At 38.8% G+C, this 13,807-nt stretch overlaps 1 protein-coding gene across 1 annotated transcript in view; it reads right to left on the bottom strand.

The window, feature by feature from the left end:
• Nucleotides 1-13,807, bottom strand: part of ANO4 (anoctamin 4) — a 111,719-nt gene that overhangs the window by 21,648 nt on the left and 76,264 nt on the right. Inside the window, exons 14-16 of the mRNA XM_042889934.1 lie at nt 9,085-9,167; nt 5,146-5,286; nt 2,939-3,103 (exon numbers count right to left, since the gene is read on the bottom strand). Coding sequence (XP_042745868.1) covers nt 2,939-3,103; nt 5,146-5,286; nt 9,085-9,167 — 389 coding nt within the window. The remainder of the gene's footprint in view (nt 1-2,938; nt 3,104-5,145; nt 5,287-9,084; nt 9,168-13,807) is intronic.

Below are 13,807 nucleotides of genomic sequence, written 5' to 3'. Positions count from 1 at the left end.
ACAAAAACTAACTTGGAGGATTTCCACAGTTGATATTTGCAAAGATTTTCTGAACCCATAAAATACATCACCACCATCAGTATAAACTAATGCAATCAGTTCAGTTTGCTTTAAATGAGGATAGGGCCCTCCTGCAACATGTTAAATGTCCTTACCTCTCACTGATGCCTACAAGGATACCAAAATCCTCATACTTCAGGCTCAAGTACTTATTCCTAGAATATGTATAAGCAACATTTCATTACATTTGCAGTTATTCTTATGAAATGTTACTTGAGTTATGTACAATTTACAGATCAGACTGCTTAAGACCTGAAGTTATCCTGAATTATCTCATCCACGCTAACAACCATTTCTTGTTGTCAACAGCTTTTTAGTACCTTTGGTATAAATAGTTTTGATTCGAGTAATAAGAAAAATGGTTTCTTCTGGGTTTAAAATAATCTCCTAAGGGCAACTGTGGAAGTGCTAAATGCCTGGGTAGTTTATATCCCAATCCCAGCAGGGACTACACTGTTTTATAAATGTACATTGCTCTGCAGATGTGAATATCAAATTTCTGTGCTGTTATTGTTCCTCATAGAACTGTAAGATTGTTAGGGATTCCATTAACAACTTCACGACCAGATAATCTACTACTGCAGTTTATCACTACCAGTCCCATGGAGCACCATTTAGGATCATGTTTCTTTGTTCATATTTCCTACGGACAGGATCATTGGAATTAACAGTTTTATCAACCTAGGTAAATCCAGTGGTTGTTCCCAGGTCAGGCAGCATGGCTGCCTGGAAGCCATTACACTTGAAGGTCAGACCATTCAGTCACAATGGATACGTCAGTGCATTTATCTTGCTCCCAGAGCTTCCAGCCTAGAAGTTACCTGTAGTCCAGACCTTTCCCCTGATGTTTAGAGAGGTTGTCAAGTTGCATTAGAATCACTGGCTGTTTTCCAGGCTCTATAGCAGTGAGTTCCCTACTGCTATATAGATCTTGGTCCATTTTGGTTTCATTACTCTGTCTTAGCTTTCTTTCCTACTGCTTTTCTTGAGTCACAGTTTGTATATGAGTCAACTACCCAAATGCTGATGTGAAAAAAGAGAGTTTTTTTGTTGTTGTTTTTTTTTTTCCCCTAAAGAAATCCTACTGCTGCACTTCAGTAAACTACATTCATCCATCATGGGAAGTGAAGGTTTATGTTCGTATCTCCTCTTACTAATGCAGCTAATGCAGTTTCATATTCTGGGGTTCTTTTCTTTCCATGAGCCCATATCCAGTTCTGAGGCTGCGGTGCTTATTGCATGGTAATGAGCATAAGGCTTAAGCAATGCATCTTTGTAGTGCTCTATTTATTTACTTTCGGAAATAAAACAAAGTTTCTCGAAAGGCACCTTCAAGCCATCTTCCATTATTTTAATAATTTCTCTAAGCTGTAGAACTCTTTGAGAACCAAATATTTTGTTTGTGCATTATTGCTTTGCTGCTGCTTCATTGCATACACAATGGCTTATATTGAGAGCTTAGAAATGGATGCTGTACTGACACACAGGTATACAGTTTTCATTTTATTTCTTCTATGCTTATTGCGTGCTCTAGGTAGATTAAAGAAAATCCCCAAAAGCTGCAGACAACAAACAATAAATCAAAAATAGCAGAGAAGAAAAGAGTCCCCAGTACAAATTCAAGGAGAAAAACAGCTTCCACCATTTCTTTCTGGCTTTGCTCAACCTGTTGTCCCACCTGAAGGAAAATATAGTCCTAATCACCAGTCCTTGCCAATGCTAAGGGAGAACTGAAGTCCTGCAGCAAAGCTTCCCAAAACCTCCTGCTTTATAAAACAGGGGCTGTTAAAATTAATTTTTTTTTTTTTATTATGAAATTCTTAGGTATTGCAAAGGCAAGAAAACAGTTTGCAAGCCAGCACTCAGGAATGTGCAGGCCTGAAATAACACCTCTATAAATTGTCCAGAATAAAATTATTGTTATCTTATGGAGCAAAGCCTAGTATGCTTTTGTCAGAAAACTCGTGCCACTGAGTGCACAGAGGAATTCTGCCCTGCATCCAGGACCTGCAGATTTGTAGGCTGATTCTTTCTTTTCCTTAAAATGTATTCTTACAATGGCAGCTTACAAAGAACACAACCTGAGAGGAAAAGGCCATATATATCTTGCTAAGACCAACTAATATAAGGCTGCTACTGCTGCTACCGCAGCAATATTCAGAAGTATCTGCATCTTGATGGAATGCTGAAAGTCTTTTCCCATTTAATCTACTGGGGCTGTTGCCACGTGGAAATATCACTTTCTTCTCCGTCCCAAGCCAAGTTCCAAACCACCTTGTGTGTCCACAGTAAGGCAACCTCAGCCAGCACCAAGATTCCAGTGCACCCATACTACAGCTCTGCAGTACCCTGGTAAAGGTCATAAGCAACTCTTGGAACAAGCTGTGTCTCCTTGAGTCTCACGTACTTTTCAGCCCTTCCACTTATAAGCATTCTATCTGTACATGCCTATCCTCACTAGTAAAGTAGCATGAAAACTGAAGCTGAAATGACAGAAACTAGTTTAAATAAGAAATAAGCTTGGCTACTGTATATAAAAAGGAACATTGAAATAATTATTACAAATAAGAAAACTAATTAAAGAGACTGAGGTCTGCAAGCATTAAAAATAAAAGGCAAAGGATAAAATATGAGCATGGACAAGTGCCCCTAAGATATTTTTTAGAATAATCAAGTAAGCTTTACATAATGTTTCGGAATTGTACATAACATAAGTGGTGAATGACGTCCATCAACAAAAATGTCAGCCCAGCTTAGCAATGCACTGTGTAACCTCCATTCCCACTGAAGTCAGGACTTGAAAGTATTTGAGTGTACTCCTCAGACTGAGATATCAACCAGTGTGGTGGCTCACTTCGGATATGTTAGCTTTACTCACCACATTCAGTAGCATGATGATGCAAAAGTTGATGCACACTGCAGTCCCTGTTGTTGCAACCTGAGAGTTATTCCTGATTAAAGCCCACTTGAAGGCAGCAAAAGTGCTGACAGTCACAACGCGGTAAATAACAATGCCAAAAACAGCAGCAATCACCACACAGATCTAGAGAAGAACAAAAACAACAGAGGGAAGAACCTGAAAACTTCTTTCTAACTAACTTCTTTCTGCAACTCTGAGAACTAAAGAAATGAAGAGAAAGACTTGGAAAATATGTTAACTTTGGTTCTAGAGGAAGGCTTCGACATGAACGTTCCTCCTATTGTGAATTCTTTTTAATTTTTCATAATGTAAATACTGTGAATTCTTTTTAATTTTTCATAATGTAAGTACCTCTAAAATCATATTAAAGTATATTTTTTGTTTTAAGCATTTTCTTCATATTGTATCTTCTCATTAACATTAATGTGGAAAACAGTATTTTCAGCTCTGGGAAATAGGAATTTTCCTTACATGCTTCCTTACATGTTTCACGATGTGCAATTATTAGTCTCCACCAAATGTACCAATATAATGATGTCTTATTTGGGATTGAATTTGTGCTTTGGTGCAATTCACAGTTACAGGAAAAATATATCTCCAGTTGTAAGCAGTTCCTCAGAAACAATCCTAGCAGGATCCCCTGTTTCTCACTACAGTTTTGGAAAGAGTCTATCTGAGGAAAGTAAGAATTTCAATTGCCCTGGTAATTTTCTCTGATGAGACTTTCAGCAAACGTGACAGTTCCAGTGTGAAAGCTCTGCATCTGAGCCAGGCTGCAAAATCACTTGATGTTCCATATGCAACAACTGAGAACTAAGTGACAACTGTTTTCCATCATGACCAATTCATGTCACTGTTTAGCAAAGCACCTGAAGGACAAAGGGTTGGGAATAACAAGTGTGACTCACACAAATGATGGCACAGTACTGTTATCTCTCTTGTTAGAGTTTCTTCAGAAGAAGCTCGGTGCATTCTGAGGGTGTGCAGAAGCAACTTACACCTGTCAAAACTAGAGCATATCTAAGCTAACTGAATAGGTAAAATGACTCTGAAAATACTGAAGACTAACCAAGTTGTTTTTGCATTTTTTAAGTCACGTTATTTGACCCAATCTCTGTGCAGAAGGAAAAGAAAAGTTGCGTGTGTGTGAATGTGAAGGGTTAGTTTATTTGATCCACTGCTTCCACGCTGGCAGCCAATAGAAACATTGCGGAGTTACTGAGCTAGAGGATTGCCTCAGGACTCCCTGCACAGTGGTAAGTTGTTTTCCTCTCCTTTGGTAACAGGGAACCATTAATCTGGTTCAGGCTGCATTTATAACTGTACTATGCATCAAAGCTCTGAGATTTTGAGAAATGTTTGAACAGTTTTGATAAATATATCTCCTGTGCTTAAAGCTAAACTTTTAAAGGGATATTTTTACCTAAAAGGGGGAAAAAAAAGCATTTTTCTAGCTCACTGGAAGCCCATGCTATGTCAACATTAAAAGTGCCTTCACTGAAAATAACCTTTGTCTTGATTCAAGTACTGTTATAGAGAAGACTTGTGGAGCATAAAATTCAGAGCTAGGCACTCTGGTACTTTCAGCAACAGTTTCTGGGCTGCATCACCTACCTGACTCTCCACAGTTCCTCAAGTTATATTCATTTGGCATTTTCTAGCCATGTAGAAAAACCCTAGTAAATTCAGCCTGGGTCCAAGTTAATCCCAACTGTGTTTTCAAGACAATCCTACTGCTACAGCTGTTACATGAATGATAGCAAGTAACAGGCTCCACCTCCTCATGGCACCTCTCCATCACTCTGCAGTATCTACATGGGGAGGATGGTGAAATTCAGTCAGCTGAAGTTGATGCCTAAATGAGATATCACTGTTCCAACAACTGTACAGTTACATATAGATCTATGCATATAGCCTTAATATTACTCCTACATCTGGACCTTGGAGGAAAGCTTTAACTAACTGTGAGGCTCAGTGAAGAGTAAATTAGTGTGGACTTTACAGAAACTCAGGACATCTGTTGTGCATAGATTTTCAGCCTGCAGTAAACATGCTAAAGCTTATTAACTTTCAAGCAGTCATAACCAGTATCTCCACACTCTCTCAGCAGATATTATGTTATTTTGTGTTTTTTTAAACTGGTAAATAAATAAAAGTTTTCAAACCATAAAAAATATTCCAGATGCAGAAACGATGAGTCTGCTGCATTTATCTGCAAATGCTTGATAAGGCTCTGGCTTTCCGGATATGGGGTTCATTCGTTCTTTCTTGGAGTACTTGGCTTCAAACTGCGGACGTATCTCTTCCTAAAAAACAGACAGAAAGTGTTCATGCACAGCATGGCTAGGAAAGGTTCTCCAGGAAACCTCCAATCATTTTTCATATTGCTGTTACTGAGAATTACATCTTTGAATTCAGCAGCTGGCACAGCTACTAAAAAAGCTGAGCTGGGACATCAGGTACCCGTCATGAGGACTCAAATACATTACTATACCAACAAAACCATATTGAAAGCATTTAGTAAACTCCCCAATTGGCTACTTGTTTAAATAATGCTTTTCCAAACTATATGGCTGCAAGCCATGTTATTTCAAGGTTCATATCATGGGTTTTTCCTGCCTGGTATTATCCTACTGATACCAGAATTGTACAACAATGCAGGGGAAAAAAAAACAACACCTAATTTTTCCAAATCCAATTTTTGCTTGCTAGGTGGTTACGTCCCCATTACAAGCACAAGATTCTCATTATTTGAAGCCATGCATTTCAATATTCCTGAAATCCTTCCTAACTTGGCCAATATTAATAGCAGAGCAGTTTGAGTCCTGCTTTGATGTAATAACTTTCTTCTGAAACAAAACCTGGGGATTTCTTAGTCTGAGACTTACTTACAACTGTTCACAGTCTTTTTAGGGGATAGAGCAGGATTCACCCTCAGTTCACAGAAGTCCTCATGGTTTCTATTTGCAGTACAGACACCCCACTGCCCTGCCATCTCTTCCATGTCTGGCATCAGGGATGCTGCCAGAGACAAGGGAAAGCACCAGGCTGCTAGGATGGACTCACAGCTACTGGCAGACTATACAGACTGGATTAAGTTTTACAGTGCTCTGATGCGTGCTGGCTCATTGTACAGCTGGCTGTACAACAGAGGCGGCTACTGACTCACTTTGTAGGTTTTCTGCCAAGCTTTTACTGTGTTCTTCATTGTGACTTTGGGTAAGAGCCCAGATCACTGGTTTCCTTCAGTCCCAACAGATCAGTGGCCCTTAATTGAACTTGGCCTTTCTGAAAGCCAATGATTATGGCTATAGATTACTCATTCTAATAGCTTAGAAATGAGCAGACTTCGAATGGTTACATCGAAATAGGTGGATGTTATCTGATCATACAAGCCTTTAAAATGTGAGTAAAAACAAGATATCTCAAAGTCATACACTCCTTTTATAAAATTCCTCAAAAAAACCCCCAAACCAACTATGTCTCAGTCTCAAATTCTGAAGGCATTTTCTCAAGCCATGTGATTTCCAAAATCAAACAGCAAGAGGATAACCTTTTATTTAAATAACGATGATAGTCACATATGCTCAGCTGCAATGTCTGTGTAACTATGCTTGGGGGAACAAGCCCTACATTAGCCAGTAGTTGAGCCAGACAAGCTAATATATCTTTTCTCGCTCTAATGCTATGATTAAACTCACAGAAGCAAAATTTGCTTGTGTATTAGGGAAAACGAGCATGCAACGAGGCATACAGGAAATAAGCTTCTGAACCTTGGCATAGCAAAACTTATTTGGGATATACGCAAAAGTATACTTTTCTGTGGAGGGAGCATACACTTACTCTTTCCTGCTCACACTGTTCCTGCCATATCAGGCCAGAAGGCCAATGAGAAGACCAGAATCTACCAAGAGAAACAATACAAGTAGTATTCCTGTGTACCCACGGACATCTGAAAGGACACAATGTGATGGCATGGTAGAAGGGCACCTGACAATTGCATTCTGTAGACTGTGCAGGGAATCTCCATCTGACTTAATGAGTCATATGCAAGAAACCCCTTTCTTCTCCGCAGGTCTCTCTAAGCCAGTGTTTGATTACATTTTACAATCTGCTCTATAAGGAAGTCTTATTGTATACATCTCTTCATGAACCTAGGTATCTTCTACAATCTACAGTCAATTCAGATCATGCAGATGCTATTTTATGGATAGATCACCTCACAAAACTGAATATCTGGTAGCAACCTTCATACCTGTTTAATGACACTCATTGACAGTCCTGTATCTGGCTGAGATTAATGATCTACAGAAAGTGGCAATGAAGGAAAAAAAAAAATTCCACTGCGAATACTGACAGAAGGCATATCTCAGCTCAGGGTCCGAGGCACACTGTGCAGTTGGCTTCTTGTTGCACACTCAAGACAAGACCCAGCTACTATCCGTGTCTCCCACCTTGCACTAATTTACAAGGATAGGAAATTCAAAGGTGCAGAGCTGAAAGAATCACAGCACATTGTGCCTGTGCCCCCAGGGTGGGGATCCAGATATGCCTGGAGTTGTGGCATGCCCTCCTTGGGTGAAAAGCTAACCTGGTCAGGAATTCACAAGGTCATGTATCTGAGCAGTTTGACTTCTCCTTCCTGTCATCTTCATTACTTCGTTTCTTTGTATCTTCTTTTAGAACAGAAATATGATGGCAACATTATAGGAAGTCCTATAAATCTTTTTAATTTCTATTTAATGTTGGTAGGAATTGGCAAATTTCCCTCTGCAGCAAGCCCTTATTTTTCAATTTGACAATGAAAATTAAAACAAGAGAAAGCTAGATATGGCAGTGAATGTTAATAAAAATAACGATCTTCATTAATAGAAGCTTGTGACTTAAAATGGTAATTAGAGCAGTTTAATTGATTTCTATAAAACAGCTAATAAAGTTGGCTGATTTTGTCCAGTGATAACTAAGCAGAATGTAGAAAGGGAATCTAATTAGCTCTTAGAAAACAGCATGTTTAGATGTAAATTTTTCACCTTACAGAGACACAGTTTTCACTGACATCTCACTGATAGGGGCTGAGGGACCTGGGATTGTTAAGTCAGGAGAAGGCTTGGGTTGGAAGGGACCTCAGGGATCATCAAGCTTCAACTCCCCTGTCCCATGCAGGGCCACCAACCTCCATATCTAATACTAGACCAGGCTGCCCAGGGCCCCATCCAAACTGGCTTTGAACACCTCCAGGGATGAGCTGGAATCCCAACTTGCAAATTGTAGTTTGGTATGTCTGTCTTCTGTCCTACCTGCCAGCAGCACCAGCAGTGGCGTTTTTGCAGCCAGGCATGAGGGACAAGATCACTGCAGTTCAATCCTGATTCAATATCTGAAGCTCAGGCAGGACTGCCTCAGTGTGCTCTCTTTGTGACTCATCAGTCACTGGCAAGAGTAGGCTGCTAATCTCAGGAGAGGTAAATCTATACCTGAGTATTCTCTGAACATATGAAAGCATTCCTGAACTCAGCAGCTATATGAATAAATAGTGATAGCCCTGTTAATGTGAAGAAACCAATTTCCAGATGTGTTATTTAAGTTCTTGGCTTATTTTTAGTCTCTTACAATCCCTTGAAGGGAACTCCGGAGAGGAAGGAATACAGACTCTGTGGACACCTGTACATTCAAATCACACGTTAGGAGCATTTTTCCTACCATACCCTCTGAAACTTGCTTATCTCCTGCATCATAAAATCCACTTGTTCTCCGTAGGTATCAATTCAGTTCCTTCTTGGTAACTATTATAGGAAAAGTTTAAGGCTGTTTTTCACTTTTTAGTTTCTTAACTAATGAAATTTCTTCTACCAACAGAGAATGAATTTAGTCTTTTGAGCTGATTCATCTCCCTCCTTTTGGATTTTGGAAGGTGTAAAGAAGAGAAGCCCCCCTTGAGAAAGTTTCTTCACATTCCAGAGGAAAAATCTAAGGAAAAAATGCTAATTTCTAGTCTATGAAGCTTTGAAAAATGTATTTAAATAAATCCAAAAGAAAACTGTGCTTACATATTTTACAAAATCTTTCTGTATTAAAGATTAGGGAGTAATTTTTTTAATACAAACCTCTTCTTCTTCCCAGTCTATCAAGTCCCAGTCATAAGCAATTACTGCTCGCCTTCGTTTCCAAAACTCCAGAAAAACAGTAGCTGTAATGAACAGAAAAAAAGCCCACAAAATTGTTTTTAAGTCAAGAAAGTGGAAAGTACTATCATATAACTGTAGAATGAAAGTATTACATCATTTCTCTGCATAAAAAAGGTTCCTTTGAACAGGAAATCAGGCCAGTGATCAAAACAGTTTTCAAGGCGCATTGCTTTCTAAGGATTAGTCTGTTTTTGTGTCAAGTATGATTGAGGCTTTAGATTTCTTTTAGTTATAGACAAAGAAGTTTAATTTCTAATCAACTAAGTGAGGGTTCTCAAAGAATAAAATTGTTCCTGTGAGTCATCATTACAAAAGCGGCAGACTTCTGATGAAGCTAAATGTTTACTGGAGCTACTACTAGATAAAGTAGTAACTTTCCTTCTTAGAAGGTCATTTAAAATACACAGGGATCAGAATCCAGAGGAAATCACATTCAGGGGAACATGCAAATCTGTGGACTACTTGTGAGGAAACTGGAATATTTGTCTTACACTTTTCTAATCCAGATCACATCTGTGACATATGTGACTGTGCATACATGGTGTGGCATTAACAGATGACAGTGAAACACTGCGTGCCGGACAGCCTTTAATAACAGAGTTCAAGATACTATAATATGCTTGTACATGACTGTGCTTGCTTTCTGTAAGGAGAAAGAACAACCAAGGAAGTCCTTAGTCATGCAATTATACATTCATATTCTGGAGATTAATACTGAGCATATTCGGGGTTAAAGTTTTTAAAGCTTGTTTTGATAAAAGAACGTAGAAACTGCCTAAAGCTAACTGACATCAATGGAAAGGCTTCTTCTTCAGCTTTGAGTTTTGGCTCTTGCTTTTACTGCTTACAGAAAAGCATCAGGCTGATAACCATGCAGAACATAAACCTGTCTGCCAATGAACAAGGACAGTACCCACCATTATAGTGTCACAACAACCTGGCAATGTGTTCCACACATAGTCCTACAAGGGTTTCCTTAATGGACCATCTGCCCTGCTGCAGTATGTCGGTAATGACATGCTATCATAGTAATGATAGTAAGCACTGGCATAAATTCAGTGACAGTGATTTGTTTAGCCAATAAGAATGATTATAGCTTAATGTATTAACCAGTGAAGCTAAATATATGCTTAAAAAATGAACACTGTTTGAAGATATGGTAAGATATTGATAGCAAGTTTAAGAAGGTTGTTTTGCAGTTTGAAGGCATTTTCATACATAATGACATCTTTTTTCACAAAGCTGGAGTTGCATTACAGCAGGTAACTGGCTACTATGATTTGCTATCATTAAGAAAGTCATTTTAGTCTCCTAAGGCTAACATGTCTAGGACCTTTTGTAATAATCACGGTGTGATTGCTTGGGATTGCTTGGATTGCTTACAAAACTAATGCTAATGAGGCTCTGGCGCTGCTGCTGAACCATCACATTAGCTCATTCTTTGACTTGTCTTTCGGTGGAGCTGCTTCTCTCCTGTCAACTCCTATTGATTTATTTTGTACAGGCTAAACAAGTAGCTCTGTTCTTTTTAGAGTTCTGGGAGAAATAAGTCTGATTGAACACTACCATTTCAAGAGCAGCTGGAAACAGGACACAAGTGGGTGTATGAGTCCACAGGCATGAAACTCTCAGATATGTCTATGACAAATTATACTTATTTTCTTTCTTGTTTTTCGCTCACCTGTAGTGAGGAATCTTTACATACCATACTTTGAATAGTTAGAAGCTGTCAGAATTAGTATGTGCAGTTCCTAAAGCTTCTTTCAAAATCTGTTTTCAAATCATTAAGAGGATGATCTGCAAAGTTCTGTTTTAACTTTTACTGTGCCAAACTTCCTTCTATACAGGTCAGGCAGTTTTCCCTTGCTAGATATTTTAAAATGTGATATAAATAATCATCTTTGATTCACAGTACTACTGATGTGCTTGAAAAAACACTGCGTTTTGAAATTTCTCCGCTTCTTCTCAAGTAATCACTGAGACCCAATTATCATACTTTGCATTCTTTCCTGACTTTGACAGCATAATGTGACACAGTTGTATTCAATGTTCTCCTATTTTCCAATTGGGATGTTTAAACATGCTAAGAATTCTCCAAAAATCTTGCTTGGAGTTTTGAATTTCTTGCTGGCCCTAACTCCCAGCTCTTTTGGCAGCTTTTTTTCTTTATTATTCTTGCCCTGCTTCAGAGCTCAGCCTCATAACTCAAACTTCAGCATCCAAGGAAAAAGACAGGGATATTAACATCAGTCCACTGAGTCTTGAGCAAAATATTAGAATAATGAATATCTGGACTCTCTAGTTGGACTTTGCTACTGAACTCCAGGCAATATCCAGGGAGTGATATCTTGGCACTAGCTTTCCCTAGTACTCCAACTAGAAAAGCAAAATTTATGTTTCTATCTAGCTTGTCAATAGCATGCTGAAAGCCAGCTGATATATCTAGACACTCTCTTCAAATCGGAAAGATATGGATTCGATGGATAGACTGTTTGATGGACAGGGAACTGGTTGTGAGATCATACACAGATAGTGGTGGTCAGTGTCTGGATGGAGACCAATTACATGTGGTGTCCCTCAGTGATCAGTACTGGGACTCTAACATCTTCACTGAAGACACTGACAGTGGTATTGTCAGTGGTTTGTGGATGACACCAAGCTGTGTGGCACAACTGACATGCCCAAGGGACAATGCCATTCAGAGAGACCTAGACGGGCTCAAGTGGTGAGCCCAGGAGAACCTCATCAGGTTCAGTAAATCCAAGCGCAAAAGTCTGTACCTGGGTCATGGCAACTCTCCCTAACAATACAAGCTGGAAGTGGAAAGGATTGAACACAGCTCCCAGAAGGACTTGAGGGTACTAGCGGATGGCAGCTTGACATGAGCCAACAGTGTGCCTACATAGCCCAGAAAGCCATCTGTACCCTGGGCTGCATCAAAAGAAATGTGATCAGCACGGAGTAGCAGGTGATCCTGCCCCTCTGCTCTGCACTGGTAATATGTCATCGGAGTACTGCATCCAAATGTGGAGTCCTCAGCACAGGAGAGACACAAACCTGTTGGAATGTGTCCAACTCAAAAGATTCTGTGATTCTGGGAATTCTCTCTAAGTGATGCTTACTTGGTATGAATATTTTTCTTACATATTCTGTCTTTGGTAAGAATCCAGTTCAACTGATTAAAATAGAGAATGAGTATTTTCTAGAAACTGGATCTACACTTTTGTCAAGCTTGACATATCTTCAGGCACACATAAAGGGCAAAGCATTTACCTCTAGCACAGAGACACAAAAAATGCTATTGATATCTCTTTCTGAAAGTTTTGAACATTTGGAAAACTTTATCAAGACCAGTGACTCTCAAAAGGAAAAATTACTTTCAAATTTCTGAGATGAAACTCTGAGTATAAATGATTAACCTGTCCACCAGGAAAAAAAAATGCATTAGTGTTTATAGGGACTTATGGTTTCCTATAAACAGCAGAGATTTATAGCTTTGATCATTTTGGATCATTTCTTTCAACAGAAGTTCCAATACACAAAAGCTCAAAAAAAACAACCAGCAAAATCCTTCAGTGGAATCTTTTGTCCTTTGCTCCATCAGTTTAAAATGAATTACCTTAATTCTTTTGGGTAAACTTTAGAGGTATCATGTTTTTCCCTACCATACGATTTACTTTCACTTCTTATATAGAACTTTGCTTTAAAAAGGCAGAAATACAGTAAGTGAAGTGATGAGTCAAAATATTTTTTGAAGAAAAGTGTATTTCTCTTCCAGTATTGCCTCGTTCACTTGAATATCCCAGCCTTAGTTTGGCTGGACCCACTTACCCCACAATGAAGCATTATAAAAGATGGGTACCTGTGCTTCAGAGTACTACAGCCATGATCATCGTTCCTCCACTAATCAAGCAGCCCACACTGATATCTGTGGTGATGATTTATCTCCCTAGCCTGGCCACAGCAGTTTCCTTATCATTTGGAGAAGCATTTTGTTTCTATTTAAAAAGCAAGTAAGAAGCCCACTTTCTCCATCAAGAAGTTGTCCTCAGAGTAAAAGAAAGAAACCACCATTAATACCACCTCAATCCTAACTTGACCATGAGGCTTCCCAAAACCCAAAACAAATGTCTGAGTCTTCTCCCTCAGAATACAAGGTCCTTAATGGATCTAAAGACAGTGACAAAGGTTCTTAGGATTATAAAGCAGTGGCTAATCCCAGAATAATTAGATATATAATCCTAGTTGCTTTTTAGCTTTCATTCTCTTTTTTTTTTTTTTTTTTTTTTTTTTTCTTTACTGCCATCATTATCTTTTTATGTTACTTATCTGCCAAACTGGGTCATCTGGAAAGCTAAACTTTTCACATCCATTTTTTTTACCCACTCGCCAGTTGTTTCATGCTGACAGAAAAAAAAATAAAACATTTCTACAATGAAAGTGCTATCATTGTCTATTCTCCTCTATGATTTACTGAAATGATGGTAATGCCTGTAGCTGTCAGTAGTCCTACTGCAGACTGAAAATCCTTTTAAGGAACAAGGTAAGCCATCTCATAAGTGTAGCACTAGAGAGTCACTGAGAAGTGTGGCTTTTCTCGTCCTAATGCTGCCTTAACCCTAATGTATTGAGAATATCTCCA

Source organism: Lagopus leucura, unplaced genomic scaffold, assembly GCF_019238085.1.
Source record: "Lagopus leucura isolate 7727_CA_CO unplaced genomic scaffold, USGS_WTPT01 Super-Scaffold_100159, whole genome shotgun sequence".
NCBI lineage: Eukaryota > Metazoa > Chordata > Aves > Galliformes > Phasianidae > Lagopus > Lagopus leucura.
This window is presented reverse-complemented; position numbering and strand designations above follow the sequence as displayed.